Below are 22018 nucleotides of genomic sequence, written 5' to 3' on the forward strand. Positions count from 1 at the left end.
TCATCAAAAACAACATCTCTAGAAACAATAATTTTCTTTGATTCATTACACCATACCCTATACCCCTTTACACCCACTCCATACCCCACAAAGATACCTTTTCTAGCCCTAGGTTCTAACTTACCATCATTTACATGAATATAAGCTGGACAACCAAAGATTCTAAGACTAGAATAGTTTACCGGAGTGTTGTACCATACCTCTTGTGGCGACTTGAACTTCAAAGCGGTATGAGGTGAATGGTTGATCAAATAACATGCCGTAGCCACCGCTTCGGCCCAAAATTGTTTCCCCAAATTTGCTTGATTTAGCATGCATCTTGCCCTTTCCAATAACGTTTTATTCATCCTCTCCGCAACACCATTTTGTTGAGGACGACCTGCACAAGTTCTATGTCTAACAATACCTTCATTAGAACAATAATTGAGAAACTTGCTATCAACAAATTCAAGACCATTGTCGGTTCTCAAGGTCTTGATGCTCCTACCGGCTTTCTTTTCAATCATCTTCTTCCATTCCAAGAAGACATCAAAAACTTCATATTTATGTTTTATAAAGTAACACCAAACTTTTCTAGAGTAATCATCAATAAAGGTCAACATGTAGCTACAACCACTAAGGGAGGGCGTTCGAGAAGGCCCCCACAAGTCGGAATGGACATAATCTAATATCCCCTTAGTGTTGTGGATGGCGGGTTTAAAACTAACTCTCTTGTGTTTCCCATAAACACAATGTTCACAAAAACCAAGGTTCCCAAAATTTTTCCCATTAAATAAACCTTGTTTAGAGAGTTCAAACATACCTCTTTCGCTCATGTGACCAAGCCTTAAGTGCCAAAGTTTGGTGTCACGATCGGACATTGTGCTTGTGGATACATTCGCCGAGCCAAGAATGGTTGAACCTTGAAGAGCATACAAACTCCCATTCAACCTCCCCTTCATCACCACTAGTGAACCCTTGGCTACCTTCATAACTCCTCCTTCACAAGTGATTCTACACCCGATCTTATCAAGAGTACCCAAAGATAAAAGATTCTTTTTCAAGCCCGGGACATACCTTACATCGGTTAAGGTCCTCACAATCCCATCAAACATTTTAATTTTAATGCTCTCAATCCCAACAACCTTACATGTGGTGTTGTTTCCCATGATAACATTTCCCCCATCAACACTTTCAAATGTATGGAAGAAAGTTTTGTTGGGAGTCATGTGGAATGTGCACCCCGAATCAAGAATCCATTCATTATTACCTTTGTACTCATGAGTGGCAACAAGAACATCGCCATCATCACTATCATTCACATAACTAGCATTGGCATTGCTAGTTCCTTCCCTTGCCTCTTCTTTTAGCTTTCTCTTAAGCTTCCAACAATCCTTCTTGATGTGGCCCTTAAGCTTGCAATAGTTACAAGTCTTATTTTTGTTTGGCCTTACGGACTTGGACCTTCCTTTACCCTTGTTTCCACTCCCACTAGTGGAACCTTTCTCTTGTGACCTCCCTCTTACAAACAAATCGTCACTAGCATTGCTTGGTGACTTTTGTGACAATTGTGTATCAATGAGATCCCTTTGAGTCAAGGCATTCTTCACATCATCACTACTCAAATTATCTCTACCATAAAGTAGAGTTTCTCTAAAATTTTTATAAGAAGGGGGTAAAGAACATAAAAGATAAATTGCCAAGTCTTCATCATCAAGCTTAACATCAATGTTTTGTAAATCCATAACAATGGAACAAAACTCATCCAAGTGAGGTTTTAAAAGTTTACCTTCCTCCAAGCGTAAGTCGTAGAGTCTACTCTTCAAAAGTAGCCTATTGGTAACACTCTTGGCCATGTAGAGTGATTCCAATTTCTCCCATATACTCTTGGTTGTTGTTTCTTTAACAACCTCTCTTAGAACTTCATTGGATAAGCATAATTGGATTGCCGATAATGCCTTTGTGTCTATCTCTTCCCATCTCGATGCGGACATTCCTTCCGGCATCTTCTCTACACCATCAATCGCCTTGTGCACACCATTTTGAATCAAAATGGCTCTCATTTTGACTTGCCATAAGCCAAAGTTTACATTCCTATCAAACTTCTCAATATCGAGCTTCATTGTAGTCATGATTTTCAAGTAATAATTTCTTAAAACACCGCAAAATAACCTTGGCTCTGATACCAATTGAAAACGATCGCCAAATACTTACGATGTTAAGAACAAACAACAATGAGCAAAATTAAGTTTGACAAAGTAACAAACAAGGACACAAAGATTTAAGGAGGTTCACCCAATGATGGCTACGTCCTCCGTGGTGTGTAGTTTATGTTTATATTATATCAAATGAATACAAACAACACTTCAATATGAAGAATTACAATTGAGATAGAGATAATAACAATAGGCTATGTGTTTGGCTTAAGGGTTGTGTTTGATGTGTTTTTTATATTTGAAGTGTGGGTATGAGAGCCCTATTTATAGTGCTAGGTACTTGAAGATGAATGGCTCACATAAATACATAGTTAATTTAGGGTAATGAATACTATGAAATAACTCTAAGAACTTGAAAAGGCATTATCTCAAGAGTCACACACATGAGACTCTTCACCTTAATCTTCATTAACACCAATAATTCCCATGAATACTCTTCACCTTATTACACCCTTTTGGATTCCACAAATCAAGAGTCACACACATGAATTCAACCCTTTAATGTGCACTCAAGTCACACATTAGTATAGTATCATTTATAATCACATTAGTATACTACCATTCATAACAATTGTACTGACCATGAAGATGTGCTGAAAAAACTGCAGCTACCTCCAAATCTTAAGGGGTTAGCCTTGCAATGGTACATAGGTACAACAATACCATGGTCGTCACAAGTCTCCTTCGTATTGCCACATCATCTTGTTCGTATTGAGATCATACAATGTCATTGTTTCTTAATATGTTGAATAGTGTGGAGTATTTGGAGGAAGTAATAAGCAACAACAGTAGCAGTGACACAAAAGAAGTAGCATAATTCTTTCCTTCCCTTGAATCTCTAGAAATTAGGTGGATGTCTAAGCTAGAAGGATGGTGGAAGGGAAATAAGAGATTGAATGCATTTCCCCGTCTCTCCTTTTTATCAATGGCAGTCTGCCCCGAATTTACATCATTTTTGTCGGAGCTTCAACTTCCATGTCTTCCTTAGTTGCATATCGAACGTTGTGGTAAATTTGCTTCAAATCTTGTTTGCCCAAGATTGGAAAATCTGAATTTGAATAAAATCAACGAAAACTTGCTGATAACTTGCGAGAATTCACAAGTTGATGTTGTTATAAAAAAACAGGGTGAATGATCTAAAATCAGTACGCACATTTTGTCTTACTGGACTCACCATATCCAATTATATATAGATTGGGAGGTAAAGAGTTTTTCAGAATTCAAGAAGGAATTTGAGAAGAGTTGCTGTTCTTCCCTCTTTAACTCTTGTGTTGTGGATGGGCTATGATAATTAGTGAAGAACAATAAATAAAACTAATGCAAAGTAAACTCTAAAAACAGAGCAAGCAATAACAATGGCAACAACACACAATATATGAGGTATCTAAAGATACCTCCCCCTCAAAGAAAGTATCTTATCATTAATATAAACTCATTTATACTAATGACTCACCTTACAAAGCTTTAAGAATAATCTCCCGAAGCAAAAATTGAACCTTTCCTTCAATCTCTCACAAATATGCATATACAAAGAGGAAGAACTCTTATGATGTGAACCCTAGTTTTACTCTCTTGTATATGTCTCTCCTATGCTCTAATGATGTTCAAAGACTCCTTATATAGTCCTAAAACATATTAGAATAACCTAGGACAAAAGCGCTTAAAGCCCACAAAAAATCGGAACAAAACAGAATCGCGTATTGTGGGCTGCTGGCTGCCTGCTGCATGTTGCTCGACCCGAGCAGGTTTGGCTCGACCGGTCAAGCGCCTGTTCTGAGGTCACTGTTCGGCTTCTGTCTTGTGGCTCGATCGAGCCCTACATGCTCGACCACTCGAGCCACCTTTGAGACCTTCCATGAGCACGCCCTTGCCTTCATCAAGGCACACAAAGTCTCCCACTTTGATCACTTCATCAAGTGATCCAAAACATAAGTTGCCATACCCCTTTGCACACAGACTATCACCCTCCAATGTGCAAGCCAATCAGTATGCTACGAGGTGATCAAACTCACCTTCATCAAGGTGAGATTTGGTGCTTGATTCAACATCTTGCAATTAAAAACTGCGAGTTTATACAAAGACTTTCTGGGTTGGAGCATCTCACTGTCTTGCAGGAGCTGACATTGGACTACAACCAGCAATTGATATCATCAAGGAAGAAGATGAGGAGCCTTGGAAATCATTTCATAGATCACTTAGGAAACTCAAGTTCTCTAGTCTTAAGAGAATGAAAAGTCTTCCTAAAGGGATGCTACACTTGAATTTCCTCGAACACCTGGTGCTCCATGATTGTAAGAATTTAGAAGGGCTACCACAATGTAGAGCTGCTTATCATCACTTAAATCCATGGAGATATATGATTGTCCTGGCATTAAATTGTTGTGGTTTTATTTTAATGCCGCAAGTGTACGGGTGTTGTAGCACGATTACGGGTCGATTCACAGGGAGGCAGAATTAAAGTATAGCGTTGTTCAATTAACTACTCAAGAAACAATGTATTTCAATTCGGTTGTTTTCTAATTCTAAATAACAATACCAATGTAATAAAAGTCTAAGATAATGGAATTTCCCACTAACAACATATAATTATATCAACAAGAATTGCAATTGGTTTTGTTGAATTAGTTTACCAATGAAACTCGGGTCCTTAGAGAAGAAATAATTGTGGTTTTTTTTAGGAGATTTATCGTGTGTATTTAATTTGTTATCGTATTTTTATACTGGCTAATAAGTGGTTGGAATTACGAACCCTAGCTAGCTCATCTCTTAGCCTACCTGCGGCATACGTATTTAGTTGGTTGTAATTTTGATTTTATTGTGTTATACTCCCACCGTCTAGTGGAGTTTGTTCATTTATATTATATTTCTAATTAGTGAGTGGAATTATATTAAAATCTAGATCATTTCTTATTTGATTCTACTTGAGATATATGTATTTATTTAGTTGTAATTATTTTGTTATCTTATATTCCCACCATCTCGTGGATTGGAATTTTGTTCTTTTACATTTCTAATTTGTAGAATGGTATTGAACTAACTTAGGACATATATATACATATATATATATATATATATATATATATATATATATATATATATATATATATATATATATATATATATATATATATATATATATCTTTTTATTTAGATTGTAATTTTGATCGGAGTTTGTTAATTTATTTATATTTCTAATTAGTTGATGGAATGATAATTAAATTAGGGTGCCAATAAAGATTTCTACAAATCTTTTTCCTAATTTTATTATAAAGCTCATTTTTATGGATGTTAGCTAACTACTTGCAATTATTTTGTTGGCACCCTGTTGTAGGGTATACCTATAGTCTATCTATTACCTTTTTTCTTAGGTTTATGACTTTGTATATGAGAGATACTGAGTTAATAACTATGACTATGACTTAATGAGGTTGTATAATTTTTGATTGAAGTGGTATTCAAGCTATGAAACTAAATACATATCTTCCTCTTTGTATTAGTCTTTTTTTTGTTGTATGCTCAAAACCAATGCATTTATATATCCTTTATATTCTCGAAAATTTTGTTGTCTCAATTCTCTAAATCTTCCTTGTATATCTCCAACTTAAAATAACTTAAATAGAAAATTAACAAACATTTTGAGACATAAGAGCACAATAATATAATAATACCACAATCACAATTAAATATAAGCTCAAATAAAACATAGATTATACAAGCGATACAATCTCAATATGCATATGATGAGGAATGAAGCCCTCAAAAAAAAAAAAAAAAAAAATCACTCGTTTTACACACAATCTAGGGTTCACTCTTATTTCACTTACTAAAAATAACATACACAAAACATATACTTCTTCACGAACCTGAGCTTGAACTTTCCAGAACCTTCTCAGATTTTCCCAATTATTCTCCCAGACTCAGAGCACCGTACTTAATGAAATACTTCTAACTTGTTTAGGAAACAAGATTAATTAATCTCTGCTGAAGCCAACTGAAATTTATGCTAGTCATGTCCATCACCTGCTGAATTTCCCACAAAAGCTAGCCATTAAAAAAACAATGACTAAATGAAACGGAAAATCGAGTCTTAATTCAATTTAAACATATACTGTTTTTCCTAGGCAAAATTATAACTTCAAACATAGTAACATATTTAGTCAAGTAAAGTAAAGTAAGTAAACGTTGTTTTTTTTAGATACTAAAAAGTAAAACACTTGTGTGGAAGTATACGAATGATCGAAAAAGACATTTAAATGTTGCAAAACTAAAGTTTTACTTTATTTTCTTATATATGAAATTAATAGTAACATATTTTCATATATTATATTATTATCAGCTGTAAGTATTTTAAAATAAAAAATATATTAAAGAAATGCGTAAAAATGCTTTATTAATTATTTATCACATGTGTTCCATATCTAAAACCTAATTCGACTGAACTTTTTTGATGATTTGGTTTCTCCAATTCAACACTTGCTAATACAAGCTTATGGGAATGAACTACCAATTGAAAAGCAACAAACAATTAGAAACGCCTAATACCCAAAACAACAAGCCGGCTAGATGAAAAAAAAGCAGTCTTTTTATGATGATTAACAAAATATTTTTAAAATTAAGAATCAAATTTTATTTCAATTGGAAAGTAAATACTGTACTTTTTCAGAAAATCTCAAATTTATTTTTCAACCGATTTTTTAATTGTTCTCTCAACGAACCTGAAATCAATAAAAAAATACTGTAAATTAACCAAAATATATAAACATATGCAAGTATACCAAATGTCTTATACACTTAACAATAATTATATCACAAAATTGCAGAATATTAATTTATTAAAGAAATTATTCATGATTGTAACCGGATTCAACTAGTTTTCTCAAAAATCAAACAAAGCAAAAAATGTTTGTACTTCTTACATACTAGAGGGAATAAGGAGTGAGTATAATCGAATATCTAATCCGATACATATAGTCGAATTGGATATTTGATATCTGAAAACTGACATAGTTGATATTTGATATCTGAAAACTGACATAGTTGATATTTGATATACAATCCGTTTCGACTTGGATATTCAAATCCGATATTCGGAAATCCACAAATCGATCGAAGATCCGAAATATTAGACATCCGACATCCGAATTTAGTTAAAAGAATTTTTTTTAAATCATAATTTTATTCTTAATTATGAATATTAAATATCCAAATTTACTTATAATATGCGGGTGTCCAATATTTGATATTCAACTATTAAAAAAATGGCGATTAATTGGATATCTGAATCTCAAAATTTTGATATTCGAATTTATATCTGATATCCAAATGTTTGAATCGAATATTTTATCCAAATTGTAATTGTAAATTAGATATCAAATTGAGTCATCGAATTAGTTAACTATCATATCGATCAAACAACAATTAACAATGTTGCATGGTGGATTTGAAAATAGGGATGCAAACGGGGCGGGGCAGGGCGGGTATTGGAATTACCATCCCCATCCCCATCTGTTAATGCAATCTCCATCCCCATCCCCATCCCCGCGGCGGGTATAATTTTTTTCCCCGTCCCCGCCCCGATGGGTTTGTATCTAAAACCATCCCCGCCCCACCACCCATCTGGGTATCCATCCCCGTCTAATACCCATTTTCCCCGCCCCACCACCCGTCAAATCCCCGCTTAATACCCATCTGTGCCACATATTTATATTCAATCCTTGTTTCAAACAAACGCATAACCAAAGTCTCAAACAAATATACATGTCTAAAACAAAAGTATTTCAACATCAACTCAAAATCATCCAAAGTATTTTGAAAATATTTTTTTTTTTTAAAAAAAATATAAACCGGATACCGGGTACCCGGTTTCCCAAAATTTGTACATATTTTGAGACGGGTATCTTGAGGCGGGGCGGGGCGGGGCGGGGATGGGGCGGGTATCACCTAAAACCCATCCCCATCCCCGCAGTGGGTATGAATTTTATACCCGTACCCGCCCCATGACCCATCAAACCGGGACCCATCCCCTCCCCGATGGGGCGGGGATGGGGCGGGTCTCCTATTAGACCCGCCCCGCCTGCATCCCTATTTGAAAACATGTATACAGTCAATTCTCCCTTATAAATTGTATATAAATTATAAAATTAATGTATATTTAAAAAAATAAAACTATTTGTTTGAGCGTTACTTTTTTCATACTAATCATTATTTATGTTCATGTAAAATTTGCGGAATTGGGCCAATTCGGTAAATTTTTTCATAATAAGTATTTAACCTGTAGCTGCATTTTACCGCCTATATATCTTTCCGTAAGATTTGCATGCTTTTACGTGAATTCTGAAGCTTTGAGGCCACCACAATGCAAGTCGTGTTCACACTACCTTTTCCTTTTTTTTTTCCTATCAACTTTTATTCGCTTTTTATTTTCGCTGAATAATTAATGTAAAAAAAATTAATTAAAATCTAGAAAATAGGAAAAATATGCGTTGTGAAAATGACGATCTTATCAACTAAGTCAACGAGTCAAGCACTTTTCTAATATAGGCAAGTATTGAAATGAGGAAATTAAAGCATGAAAATTGTTGCAGCCGAAATTATGTTTGGATGTGGAAAACGTGTGCATTATTACTTTAAACCGCCGTTTTATTAAACTTTTACTTTGGAAATATTCATGGTTTTTCTTTTTTATTAACACTACCGATAATAAACACAAATGACTAGGATTTCTTAGACCATCAATTTATATTTCCCTATAATGGTGAAGCACACTGTTACATGTGGATATATGGAGACAAAACAAAGTTTTATTAAAGCTATTTAACCTGAGTATAAAACATGTCCTACGGTAAGACCGTTTCATACAAAAATTTGTGAAACAAGAACCTAGAATAGCGACCAAACAATTTGTTATGGCGACCAGATGCCTATTAAATGCGTCTAGTACCTATAGAGATTGTCATAATATTAAAAAGTTAGCCACATAGTCACCGTAGGCGATCGATCATGTGACTTTTGGTAGATCGCCATCGGCGACCAAACAAGTCGTCATTCAAAAAAATAAAAAAATTTAATCACTTTGGCCTTACTAACCCAACCTTGAAACCCTTTCATCAAATCTCATTTATGACACCTGAAGCCTTCATTGCTACAAACAATTGCAAGAGTTGAGAATTGAACTCCCAACCTTCTGCAATAAAGAAAGAACACAATATTCCAACCATAAGGCTACAAGCTACTTAATGATTCTTCTTGCGAACTATATACACGTATAGACTTGTGTTTTTCTACTTCAGTTTTAATCGTATTAGTGTCATATTAGGCGTATTAGATACCATTAGTTTATTATAAGTCATATTATTAATATATTATTTGTATTACTCCTGGTATGTATTAGCATAACATTAGTTGTATTAGCATATTACTAATCATATTACTATTTTTATATTGGTGTAGTATTAGTTATTAGCATAATATCAATCGTATTAGTATGGTATAGTCGTATTAGTATATTAGTGCCATCACATTGTATTAGTGGTGTTAATATATGATTAGCATAGTATTAGTCGTATTAGTTCAGTAGTAAGTATATCAGTATTGTATTAGTTGTATTAATGCATAATTAGTATTCATATTATTTTAGTATTAGTCGTATTTGTATAGCATTAATCGTATTTGTATAATACTAGTTGTATTAGTATATTTTTAATCATATTAGTCTGTCCTTAACTCATTTTTTTGGATATGATCTCCACCACTTTAACTTTCTATATTCTCCATATTATATCTAAATACCTTATTATTTTAACTGACTAATGTTTAATTTTTTATTCTTCGTCTCAAAAACAAATAATATTATCTAGCTGGACAGAGAAGTATATCCACAAATTTATTTCATCCACCTAATTTTCTCTTATTTATGAGTTAAAATCCTTTCTATTACAAAAGGAGTGGAGATTTTGTTACCTAATCTAATAGTTAAAATTGCTTGATGGAATTCAATAAAGGGGATTTTATAATTTTAATTTTCATGAAAATAGGTGCTAAAATTTTAATATAGGTGATGATGAGTATATTTTCTGCTCATCGAAAAATTGTCAAAAAGTCCATATAAAAAGGGACATTTTTGTGAAAATTATTTATAATATTATTTTATCAGAACTACTTAGAAATATATATGTTCTTTTGTTAAAAACTATCAATTAATAGAATCATCTATTCGACTGTTATTTTTAATATTAACCAGCATGTGATATGCATATGACTTATAAATAAACCGATGAACATTAAAGTCAATTAAAAAAAAGAAAAATAAAAATAAAACTAAACTGGAACATCACTTCATCTTCATTCATCCTAGCATACGTCACCCTTCCTTTCCTCTGAAATAGGCAACACTTCCCTTTAAGGCGTTCAATTTCCACTTTTGTTGTTTAGTCTACAAATAAGAATCAGTAATAGAGAATTACTAATTAATAGAGAGAATATAATACTTAAGGAAAATAATATTATGGGTCTACATGAATTCTAGTGTATTTATAACACAATCTAAAAGCACATACATTTGACTTAATTAGAAAAAAAACATAGCAATATGAAAATGCCTATCAACTACAAGCCAATTGACTTTCTAGAGGGCAGAAGGAAATTCGAGTTAAAATTAATCTTTTCTTTTGTCTTCGGTTCAAATGCCTAAATTCTATTACTTTACCAATTTTTCTCCATATTATTCAATAAAATAATATATATGAATTATTTAAAATATTCAATTTTTCTTATTTTTCAAAATAATCGATCATTAAAAAAATTAAATTTTTTCAAAACTTAATTACTGTTATTGTAAAAAAAAGTGCATTTATATTTCCTATTCTCACCAGTCAGTTGCACCCGCAATCACTTCAATTGTTTAATTTTCCTGACTTGCATATTAATATTATAATCTGCTCTTTTTCTTTCGTGAAAACTCAATCATGGCTGATTTTGAAATCTTAATCGTTGAGAAACTCATTGAAGTGATCGGGAGCGAGCTGATCAAAGAGATTTGTGAGTTATGGGGCTACAAATCCGAGCTTGAAAAACTCAAAAAAAAACCGTCCTAACCATCAAAGATGTGCTCCTAGTCGCTGAGGCCAAGCGCGACCCTTCAGTGGTTCAACGACGCTACGTTTCAGATCTCAAGGCTGCTGTTTATGATGCCGATGATTTGTTCGATGAGTTCATCACTCTGGCTAAACTCAAACAGATTGATGGCAACAAGCGTGGTAAGTTCTCCGAAAAGGTCCGTCGTTTCTTCTCTTTTAATAAAAATAAATTCAGTCAGGCTAAGCAAATGTCTCGTAGAGTTAAGGCAATTAGGAATCAATTGGATGCTATTGCTGATGATTATAATAAATTTGGGCTTAATGTTACTGTTAACTATACACCTATTGTTAGGAGGCGGGAAGAAACATATTCTTATGTTGATGTAAAGGATGTTATTGAGGGGATTCTGATAAGAAGCAAATCTTAGATGTGCTGTCAGATCCTAGTGCTAGTGATGAATTTTGTTTCTTGACTATTGTGGGTGTTATGAATGGTGTGACTTGAGTGCATAATTGATGTGTGCATTCATGTGTGACTTTTGGGTTTGGAATCCAATGAGTATGCTAATGTAGGTGTATTAAGCTGAGTCTTGATGATTGTGGTTTATGATGGTGATTAAGAGTATGGATTAATGAGGTAATGAAGTATGAGTTATTCATTGGAGTTATGGGACTTAATGAAGAAGTGTAAAGGTTTAATTCTTGATGCTCCTAGGATGTTGTTTTTTGACTCTTCATGTACTTGGGGATGTTTCATTATCATTTATTTATAGTTTTAATGTACTTAATGTTAATTAGTGAGATCTCTCCTATAAATAGAGAGCTCTCATTCACACATAAAATATCATCCACAAAAATACACCCCAAGCCAAACACTAGCCTAAATCTCTTTTCTATTGTAATTCTCCATATTTGTGAGAGTTCTTTGAACTCCTTTGATAATATAAGAGATACTACACACCGGAGGACGTAGCTTAAGTTGGGTGAACCTCGTTAAATCTTTGTGTCGTTTTATTGCATTACTTTCTCCTACAAACATTGATATCATTGATAGCTTAATTTGTTTGTCACAAAACCTCATACTTTCAATCTTGGCAATATTGGAGTTTGAAACACATTGATCGAACTTTAATATAGCATCGTTTTTCAGTGGGAGTGGGTGGATTGGGAAAAACGGCTCTTGCTCAACTTGTATTTCAAGATGAGAGCATTCAAAAGGGGTTTTTGTCATTATGGGTATGTGTTTCAGATCAAGATGGGGGACAATTTGATGTGATGACAATACTTTGTAAAATTTTAGAATTACTTACTAATGAGAAGCTAGATAATAGATTCTCGTTTGAGTTAGTGCAAAGGAAGTTTCAAGAGCAAATTAGTGGAAAAAAGTACTTTTTAGTTCTTGATGATATATGGAATGAGGATTATGCAAATTGGAAGGAATTGGAGAAATTCTTGAGGATGGGTCTAGTGGGAAGCAGGATTGTGGTAACCACTCGTTCAGAGAAGACAGCTACTTGCATAGGAAGTAAGCATGTCCATAAGTTAAAAGGTTTGTCCGAGGAGGATTCGTGGTCTTTATTTGAGATGACAGCATTTGAGGGAGTAAAAGATCAAGAGTTGGTTAAGATAGGGGAGAATATTGTAAAAAAATGCTACAACATTCCTCTAGCTATAAAAGTTTTTAGGTAGTCTTTTACATGGTCAAGAAAAGAGTAAGTGAGAGTCGATTGAAAATAGTTGTTTGAGTGAAATTAGTGAAGCTAGTGACCACATTTTGCATACATTGAAGCTTAGTGACCACAATCTTACACCCTCGTTGAAGAGTTTTTTTAGTTATTGTGCCTTATTTCCCAAGGATCATGAGATAGATAAAAAGATGTTGATTGAACTTTTTATGGCACAAGGATATATTGTGTCTTTAGATGGTGGTCAATGTCTTAAAGATACTGCAGAGGAGTTCTTTCTGATTTTGTTGCGAAGATGTTTCTTTCAGGATGTAAAGAAGGATCAATGGGGTAATATTACGTCTGTAAAAATGCATGACTTAATGCACGATGTTGCTCAAAATGTGCAGAGGGATGAAATTTGTGTTGTAACTAGTAAAACAGGAGTTTTAGGAGCAAACATACGTCATTTGAATGTTAATAATGAATATGGAAAAGATTTATCGAGTAGTACTAGAATTCGTTCATACTTTGCTGATGATTTTGTAGATAAAGAAATAGAAAACATGACTGCTTTAAGATCGTTGATGCTGATTTCACGTGAGTTTTCTTTTCCTTCCCTAGACAAATTGTTGCTTTTGAGATATATTTTCGTGGGTTTGAAATACTTAGAAGCAATCCCTAATTCAATTACAAGGTTATATAATCTGCAAACATTACATTTACGTTGTAAACATCTAAGAGAGTTGCCAAAAGATTTTAGTAATTTGATAAACATTAGGTGTTTTGATTTAAGAGGTTGTCATTTTTTGATCGGTATGCCTTTAGGTTTGGATAAATTGACAAATCTGAAAGTTCTATCGTATTTTGTGGCGGGTAATGAAGATTTATGTGGAGAACTCAAAGTGATACAAACGTTCAGTGAGATAAAAGGAGGCATGCACATCAAAATAGGAGAAAATTATAGAAATGTGAATGGCTTGAGTGACATAGGAGAAGGAGAAGGTTATTTGAACAATATGAAACATCTAAGCAAGGTTAAATTGAATTTGAAGGTGAGTGTGTTAACCCCGAAGGTTTGTTGATAAACTACTGCCATCTCCCAATCTTAAGAGGTTCAAGTTGGAAGGATACCATGGTCAACAGCCTCCCTCCCACATTATCTTGTTCGCAGTCAGATCATAGATTGTCCTAAGTTGAGGCAGCTTCCAGTGCTCAGTAAATTACCTCATTTGAAGTTGTTAATTCTTTACGGTTTAGAGAGCGTGGAATATATGGAGAAAGAATTTAGCAGCAGTGTGGATACAGAAGCAATAGCAGAATTCTTTCCTTCCCTTGAAACATTAATAATTAGAAAGATGTCAGAGCTGAAAGGATGGTGGAAGGGGAACGTAAAGGGGAATGTAAAGATGTCAGATCATAGATTTCCCTGTATCTTTTTTAGATATTAAAAACTGCCCTAACTTAACATCATTTACTCCCTATTATAGCACAAAAAATTTGCCAGAGCACGATCTTCCTCGTCTCTCTGAATTGCTTATCGAAACTTGCCCTAACTTGGCTTCAAATCTAATTTTCCCAAGCTTGGAAAAGTTGAAATTGAATAATGTCAATGAAGGGTTGTTAATAACTTGTGTGTATCCGCAAGTGAGCGTCACCAAACAAAGAGAAATGATTACGGATAATCTTAAATCACTACGCATAAGTTATGTCACAGAACTCACTACAGTATTATGGAGATATGGAGGTAGAGAGATTTTTAGAGGCATTAAAACAGAGCTGTGCGTCTTCCCTCTTAACCCTTGAAATTAATAGTTGTGCGTACCTTAAGAGACTATCAGGGTTGGAGTATCTCACTTCCTTGCAGGAGTTGAAATTGAGCAACAACGAACAATTGTGCATGAATGAAGATGACGAAGAGCCATGGAAATCCTTTCATTCCCTCCATAAACTAAATATTTATTCTCTCCAAAAAAATAAAAAGCTTGCCCAAGGGGATAAAACACTTGACCTCCCTTCAGGACCTCTCTATTTATTATTGCCATAATTTAGAAGGTCTACCACAATGGATGAGTTCCTTATCATCTCTTCAATCCTTGGTGATAGATTATTGTAATGGCATCAAATCATTTCCCAAAGCAATCAAGGACCTCACCTCCCTTAAAAGCCTTACATTAACAAATTGCTCAAATCTAATAGAAAGATGCAAAAATCCCAACGGGGAGGACTTTCTCAAAATCCAACACATCCCAGAAGTTTACATTATAAGTAATTGCATAAATTTTTTCAATTGGAATACTTTTTTTCGTTTGCTCATAAAAAATAAGAGAACATTTGAAATTAATGGCTAACTCAGGTGTTTTTCATTCATATCTTCTATCAATGGCAGGATAACAAAAGAGCTTGGTGATAATACATTTTAATGTTTCACGAAGAATTTGATCACAACTGCATAAACAATGTGTTTGGTTGATGAGGTATGATTCTTTACCCACTACTTAATTATCTGCTCTTGATAAAAATCAATGGTGTTCAGTTGATATATTCATGTGTTTGTATAGTTTTCAATTAACCAAGCTCAAGGGGGATGGAAGATGGTGCACTTGAGCTTTAGATCAATGGGAAAGAAGGGTAGCATGTGTGTGAAGAAGTATGATTGAAGCATCATAGAACTCAACCGATGCAGCCACTGGGGCGCTCGTATGAGCATCCAACCCTGGTGGAATGTTCGTGTTATGCTATCTTCTGTTATGTGTATGTGCTTGCTGAAACGAGTTTTTGTGCTCGTTCGAGCACACTTGCTCTGTTATTTGTATGGATTGAATTTCCCAAATATATATATATAGACATTGTATAACCAAATCAGACTATGACTCCACATAAAAAAGAAGTAATTTCTAATGGTAAACGGGCAGAGAATTCAATTATAATGCAGATCAAAATAATTAATTCAAAACTGACTCAATAATCTGAATAAACATCTCTATGTCTGATCATATACAAGGTCAAAAATGCAAAGATTCTCCGGCTTATAGTATTGGCACAATGCACTTGAGAGACGGTCTTTATGAGACACCATCTCTAATTGGATCAGCCCATCATATATTTTTTAAAATATTGCAAGTAGACATTAAAAATGATACAAGTAGGCTTTTAAGATATTGAAAGTAGACATTAAGGATACAGTAAGTAGGCATTAAGAATACGTCAAGTAGGCATTAAGCTTAAATGGGTTGGGCTTGAGAGACGTCTCTAAAAGAGACGGTCTCTCAAGAATTTAGCTGTTCCCGTAACCAAAATTTGATACAATTAAGTTTTTTTTTTTTTTAAAAAAATTCTCAATATGAGCTTGATAACTTTTATTTCTTAAAATAAGCGTCTCTAAATCAACGCCTGAGATATAGTAATCTTCGCTATTAAACTCTGTCAAAAAAGTCAGTCCAAACCTGAGGTATAGTAATGTTTTTGCTATTAGTAACAGCGGGCGATTGCTAGGCTGACTTTTCTTGACCCAATTTAAGTAATTGCCCACTATTACTAATAGCGGGCCATATCCGAACAAAAGCTTAGATAAACGTATTTCGTTGTTAATAACAGCAAGCCATTAACATCGAAAGTCAACAATAGTAACAAAAGTCAAAAAAGTCAACTAGCAATCGCCCCTATTAGTAATAACGGGTGCTTATTTGATTGACTTTTTAACTCAGTTTTAATAATCGACAGATAACTCTAGAAATTATTTTGAGTCAATAAAGGAGCAACGAGTCGCGGCTCTCAAAACAATGACTAGATTTTCATAAACTTATGGGATATAACATCATTGATCAATTTAATTTTAATTATATACTTCTATAAATATTTTTATAATTTATTTTAATTTTTTTATATGCATTATTACAAATTATGTAATTGGTTCATACTCAAAGTTTCGTTTGTCCTTAGCTTTTTGCTTTTTAATCCCATTTATTACGAGATTGTGTTAAGATTGTTTTGCATTCCACTTTGATAGCAAACCTTATCTTATCTTATCATAAATTCTTTTCTTTTCTTATCTCATTACATTACAAAAACAAAAAGCACCAAAGAATGTAAAATTATTCATTTTTACTCATTTTTTCTTATTTTAACCTTACTTTTGTCCTCTTTCTATTCTCAAATGTCCTTTTTTCTCACATACTCCTTCTATTCTGTTTAATATACTCAAAAAAATAAGGATAAGGATGAGTCATTTAAGATGACTTAACCAAATAAAAAAAATGAGATATTTAGGGTGAATAGAAGGGAATATTTGATAAATAATTTTTCATCAGCCGTCTTTTAAGCAAAAATATGGGTTTCGAAGAATGACATAGATAAACAAGTAAAAATAAAATAGACAAAACACAATAAATTGTTAACGAAGTTCACCATAAATGGCTACTCTCCGCCTAGGGTTATCCAACCCGTAAGGATTCACCGCTTCTTTATTAAATTTTCTCTTGAGTACTAAATAAACAACCTAATACAAAAAAGTATGTAGCTAGTCAACCTTATTAAACTAAAGAGAACTGTAACAAAACCTACGAATTGAGTGCATAAGATCGAGTTTACAATTTATGAACAGAATATCAAAGTTCAAAATCAATTTCTTGAAATTGCAGGTAACAATGGTTCACACAATTGCAGAGTCTCCTCAACTTGACGAAACAACTGGCAGAAACAAGGTATACAAATATTAGTAGTGATAATAACTTACAGATATTCCAATAATATTGCGATTATTTTAAAATAAGAAAATTAACTGTCAGTCTATTACAATCAATTTTGCAATTTAGAAACTTACAGAAATTATACAATTTTCAGAAATGACAAAAATTGTTCTTTTATACTGAATGATATAAAATACATTAAACTGATAATTAAAATCAATCATTCACATTGTTTTAATATTATTTGCTTTTTCGGTTATGTAATTAAGACCTTTTAAAAATTGTCCTAATACTAAAATGAGAGAAATTATAAAATTAACATATTTAAAAATTCTTGCATTGTACGAGTTTCTATCCTAGTTTAATATAACTAGCTGCAACAATCAATATAAGAATGCCCTAAAAAATGTAATTTGGTTGCCTAGCTTTAACATTTCCTAGATAATTCACTTTTTAATTTCGTAATTTATTTAAAATGACTTAAAAATAGATTACTTATTTTTGGTTGCAATTTGCAAGTGGATAAGAACCTTGTAAATTTTTTTATGAAAGAACCATCATCATAAAAAGCAAACTGAAAAAATTGATGGAGTTGCATGATTAATTAAGCCGTTAATGAGGAGGGGTTTTAAGTTCGAAAGTAAAGATGCAAACCATTTATTAGATGTTTATATAAAAATAAAGTATGTAATTACTCACTGAGATTTTTGGGATGTGTTTGATTTTCTGGAATTCCTTTCCGTCGGAAGTTTTGCATATTTTTATTAGATCTGGACAATCTTCTATTGAAAGGCTGTTGAGGGAGGTGAGGTCCTTCATTGCTTCTGGAAATGATTCGATGCCTGGACAATAACGTATATATAGAGATTGCAGAGATGATAAGCAACTCATCCATTGTGGTAGCCCTTGTAGTCCGCAATAAAAAAGTTTGAGGTATTGGAGGGAGGTCAAGTGTTGCATCCCTTTAGGCAGACTTTTCATTTCTGAGAGATCACTAAATTCGAGTTCACGAAGGGAATGAAAGGATTTCCAAGGCTCTTCATCATCTTCATTGATGCTCAAATTGTAATTGCAATTCAATGACAGCTTCTGCAAGGCTGTAAGGGACTCCAACCCTGAAAGTCTCCTCAGATTGTAACAACGTAGAATTTTAAGTGTTTGGAGGGAAGAAGCACAACTCTGATTTAATTCCTCCTTGAATTCTACAAAGCTCTCCACCTCTGAATCGATACAATGATCTAGGGTGAGTGTAGTAATACCATTTAAGCGTAGTGATTTGAGATGACTCACCTTGTGGCTTATAAGAACATCCCTTGATTTGGTGATCACATCAACTTGATAATTCTCATAAGTTATTAGCAATCTTTCATTGATATTTTTTAACTGCAACTCTTCCAAGCTAGCGCAAACGAAATTTGAAGCCAATTTAGGGCAACCTATAATATACAATTTACATAGAGTGGGGAATTGGTGCTCTGGAAAATTTTCAGGGCTTAAATGAACAAATGATGTGAAGTTATGACAACTTATCATACATAAAGACAAGAGGCGGGGAAATCTCAATCTCATACCTCCCTCCTTCCACCATCCTTTCAACTCTTGCATTCCCCAAATTTCTAGACATTCAAGAGAAGGAAAGAAATCAACCACTTCTTTTGTATCATCGTTGCTATTGCTCATTCCTTCCTCCATATACTCTACACTATATAAGTCATGAAGTGTCAATGATTTCAGATGGAGCAGTTTACTAAGCACAGGTATTTGCCCCAACTTATCACAATTTTTGATCTCAATGTGGATAAGATGATGTAGGGGAGAGATTGCAGACCATTGTATTGTTTTACCATTGTAGCTGTGCAACTCTATACTCTTGAGAGGGGAAGGTGGTTGCAAGTTTTTCATGAGGCCTTCAGGATTAATACATTCACCTTCAAATTCAATATAAAGTTTATTAGTGAGATGTTTCGTGTCTTTCAAATAACCTCCTTCTGTATCACTCACTTCATCCACATGTTCATAATTTTTTCTTATTAAGATACGGATGCTTCCTTTGATCTTATTGAGAACTTGTAACACTTTGAGTTTTGCATATGAATTCCCATTGCCCGCTACAAAATATGGTAAAGTTCTAAGATTTGTACATTTATCAATACCTAAAGGCATACCTATCAAGTGACGACATCTGCTTATGTCCAAATGCCTAAGGTTAATCAAATTACCAAAATCTTTTGGCAACTCCTCTAATCGTTCACATAATAAAATTAATGTTTGTAGATTATAGAGTCTTGTAAAGGAATCAGGTAGTGCTAACAATTCTTCATCATGTAAGCCAACATATCTCAAAAGCAAAAACTTATGCAAAGATGATAATATCGATCTTTCAACACCTGAAACCATAAACAATAATGTCCTTAAAGCAGTCATGTTCTCTACTTCTTTATCAACCATTCCATTAAAGGGAACGTATGAACGAATCTTAGCACAACACATTATACGCTTTTCATATTTACAATGCTCAATCAAATGACGTACCTTCTCTCCCACATTCTTTGTTTTAGAATTTACAACACAAATTTCGTCTTTGCTCACTTCTTGAGCAATATCGTGGATAAAGTCATGCATTTTAACAAACACAATATCACCATACTCGTTCTTTTCTACATCCTGAAAAAAACACCTTCGCAACAAAATTAAAAAATATTCCTGCGCAGCAACTTCTAAACTTTGACCTCCAACTAACGGTACTATGTATCCCTGTGCCAACCAAAGGTCAATCAAGATCTCCCTATATATCTTTTCACCCTTGGAATATATTGCGCAGTAACTAAAACAACTCTTCAACGAGGATGTAAGATTGTAGTAACTAAGCTTCAATGTATGCAAAATTTGGTCACTACCCTCCTTAATTTCACCCAAATCACTCTCTTCAATTGACTCCCACTTATTTCTTACTTGACCATGTAAAAGACTTCCTATAACTTTTATAGCAAGAGGATTGTTACAACATTTTTTGACGATATTCACCCCTATCTTAACTAACTCTTCATCTTTTTCTCCTTCTCCAAATGCTGTCATCTCAAATAAAGACCAAGAATCCTCCTCGGACAAACCTTTTAACTTATGGACATGCTTACTTCCTATGCAAGTAGCTGTCTTCTCTGAACGAGTGGTTACCACAATCCTGCTTCCCACTAGACCCATCCTCAAGAATTTCTCCAATTCCTTCCAATTTGCATAATCCTCATTCCATATATCATCAAGAACTAAAAAGTACTTTTTTCCACTAATTTGCTCTTGAAACTTCCTTTGCACTAACTCAAACGAGGATCTATTATCCAGCGTCTCATTAGTAAGTAATTCTAAAATTTTACAAAGTATTGTCATCACACCAAATTGTCCCCCATCTTGATCTGAAACACATACCCATAATGACAAAAACCCCTTTTTAATGCTCTCATCTTGAAATACAAGTTGAGCAAGAGCCGTTTTTCCCAATCCACCCACTCCCACAATAGTCAAGAAACAAAATTCATCACTAGCACTAGGATCTAACAGCACATCTAAGATTTCCTTCTTATCAAAATCCCTCCCAATAATATCCTTTACTTCAACATAAGAACAAGTTTCCTCCCGCCTCCTAACAATAGGGGTATAGTTAATAAGCCCAAATTTATTATGATCGTCAGCAATAGTATCCAATTGCTTCCTAATTTCCTTAACTCTACGAGACATCTGTTTAGCTCGACTAACCTTGTCTTTCTTTGAAGAAAAGAAGGCACGTACCTTTTCGAAGAACTTACCACCCCTGTTGCCATCGATCTCATTGAGCTTAGCCAGAGTGAAGAACTCATCGAACAAGTCATCAGCATCGTAAACAGCAGCCTTGAGGTCGGATATATAGGCCTGTTGTGCCATTGAAAGGTTGCGCTTAGCCTCAGCGTCAACGAGCACATCCTTGATGATTATGATGGTTTTTTCAAGTTTTTCAAGCTCAGATTTGTAGCCCCAACGGTAAAAAATGTGTTTGATGAGCTCGCTCCCAATCACCTCTATGAGCTTTTCAACAATGGAGATTCCAAAATCAGCCATAACTGTGGGTTTTGAGAAAGATAATAGTAGATTGTAATTTGTGAAGGATGCAAGATGTAATCGATAAATTGGTCAATACAAAGCCTTAAAACAACTGTAGATTATGATAATGGGAAACAGTTGTATGAAAGGGACTCAACAATAATACGAAATTACGAAGTACTTGTCTACTCATTTACATTATTAGAAAAATCCGTTTATTTGTATGAACTCTTCTCATGCTAAGACAGTCTCATATTAGATTATTTTTGATTTTAGTTTAATACTATATTGGTTTTTTTGTACAATGATTTTTTATTTGTTTATGT

At 33.8% G+C, this 22018-nt stretch overlaps 1 protein-coding gene across 1 annotated transcript; it reads right to left on the reverse strand.

The window, feature by feature from the left end:
* Positions 1 to 16720: 16720 nt before the first annotated feature.
* Positions 16721 to 21865, reverse strand: LOC130807021 (putative disease resistance protein RGA1). Its single transcript, XM_057672303.1, has 2 exons — positions 18321 to 21865; positions 16721 to 17622 (listed from the first exon to the last, which is right to left on the reverse strand). The coding sequence occupies exons 1-2, from the start codon at positions 21708 to 21710 to the stop codon at positions 17554 to 17556; spliced, it is 3459 nt and encodes a 1152-aa protein (XP_057528286.1). The 5' UTR covers positions 21711 to 21865; the 3' UTR covers positions 16721 to 17553.
* Between the last annotated feature and the right edge of the window lie 153 nt (positions 21866 to 22018).

Source organism: Amaranthus tricolor, chromosome 2 (assembly GCF_026212465.1).
Source record: "Amaranthus tricolor cultivar Red isolate AtriRed21 chromosome 2, ASM2621246v1, whole genome shotgun sequence".
NCBI classification, from domain to species: domain Eukaryota; kingdom Viridiplantae; phylum Streptophyta; class Magnoliopsida; order Caryophyllales; family Amaranthaceae; genus Amaranthus; species Amaranthus tricolor.

Bases quoted from the DNA above. Each gene is read 5' to 3' on its own strand.
- LOC130807021 (XM_057672303.1), bottom strand. From the start codon at position 21,710: ATGGCTGATTTTGGAATCTCCATTGTTGAAAAGCTCATAGAGGTGATT. The intron at 17,623-18,320 runs GTGAGTAATTAC...TGTTTCTGCCAG, and splicing joins AACACATCCCAAAAATCTCA to TTGTTTCGTCAAGTTGAGGA.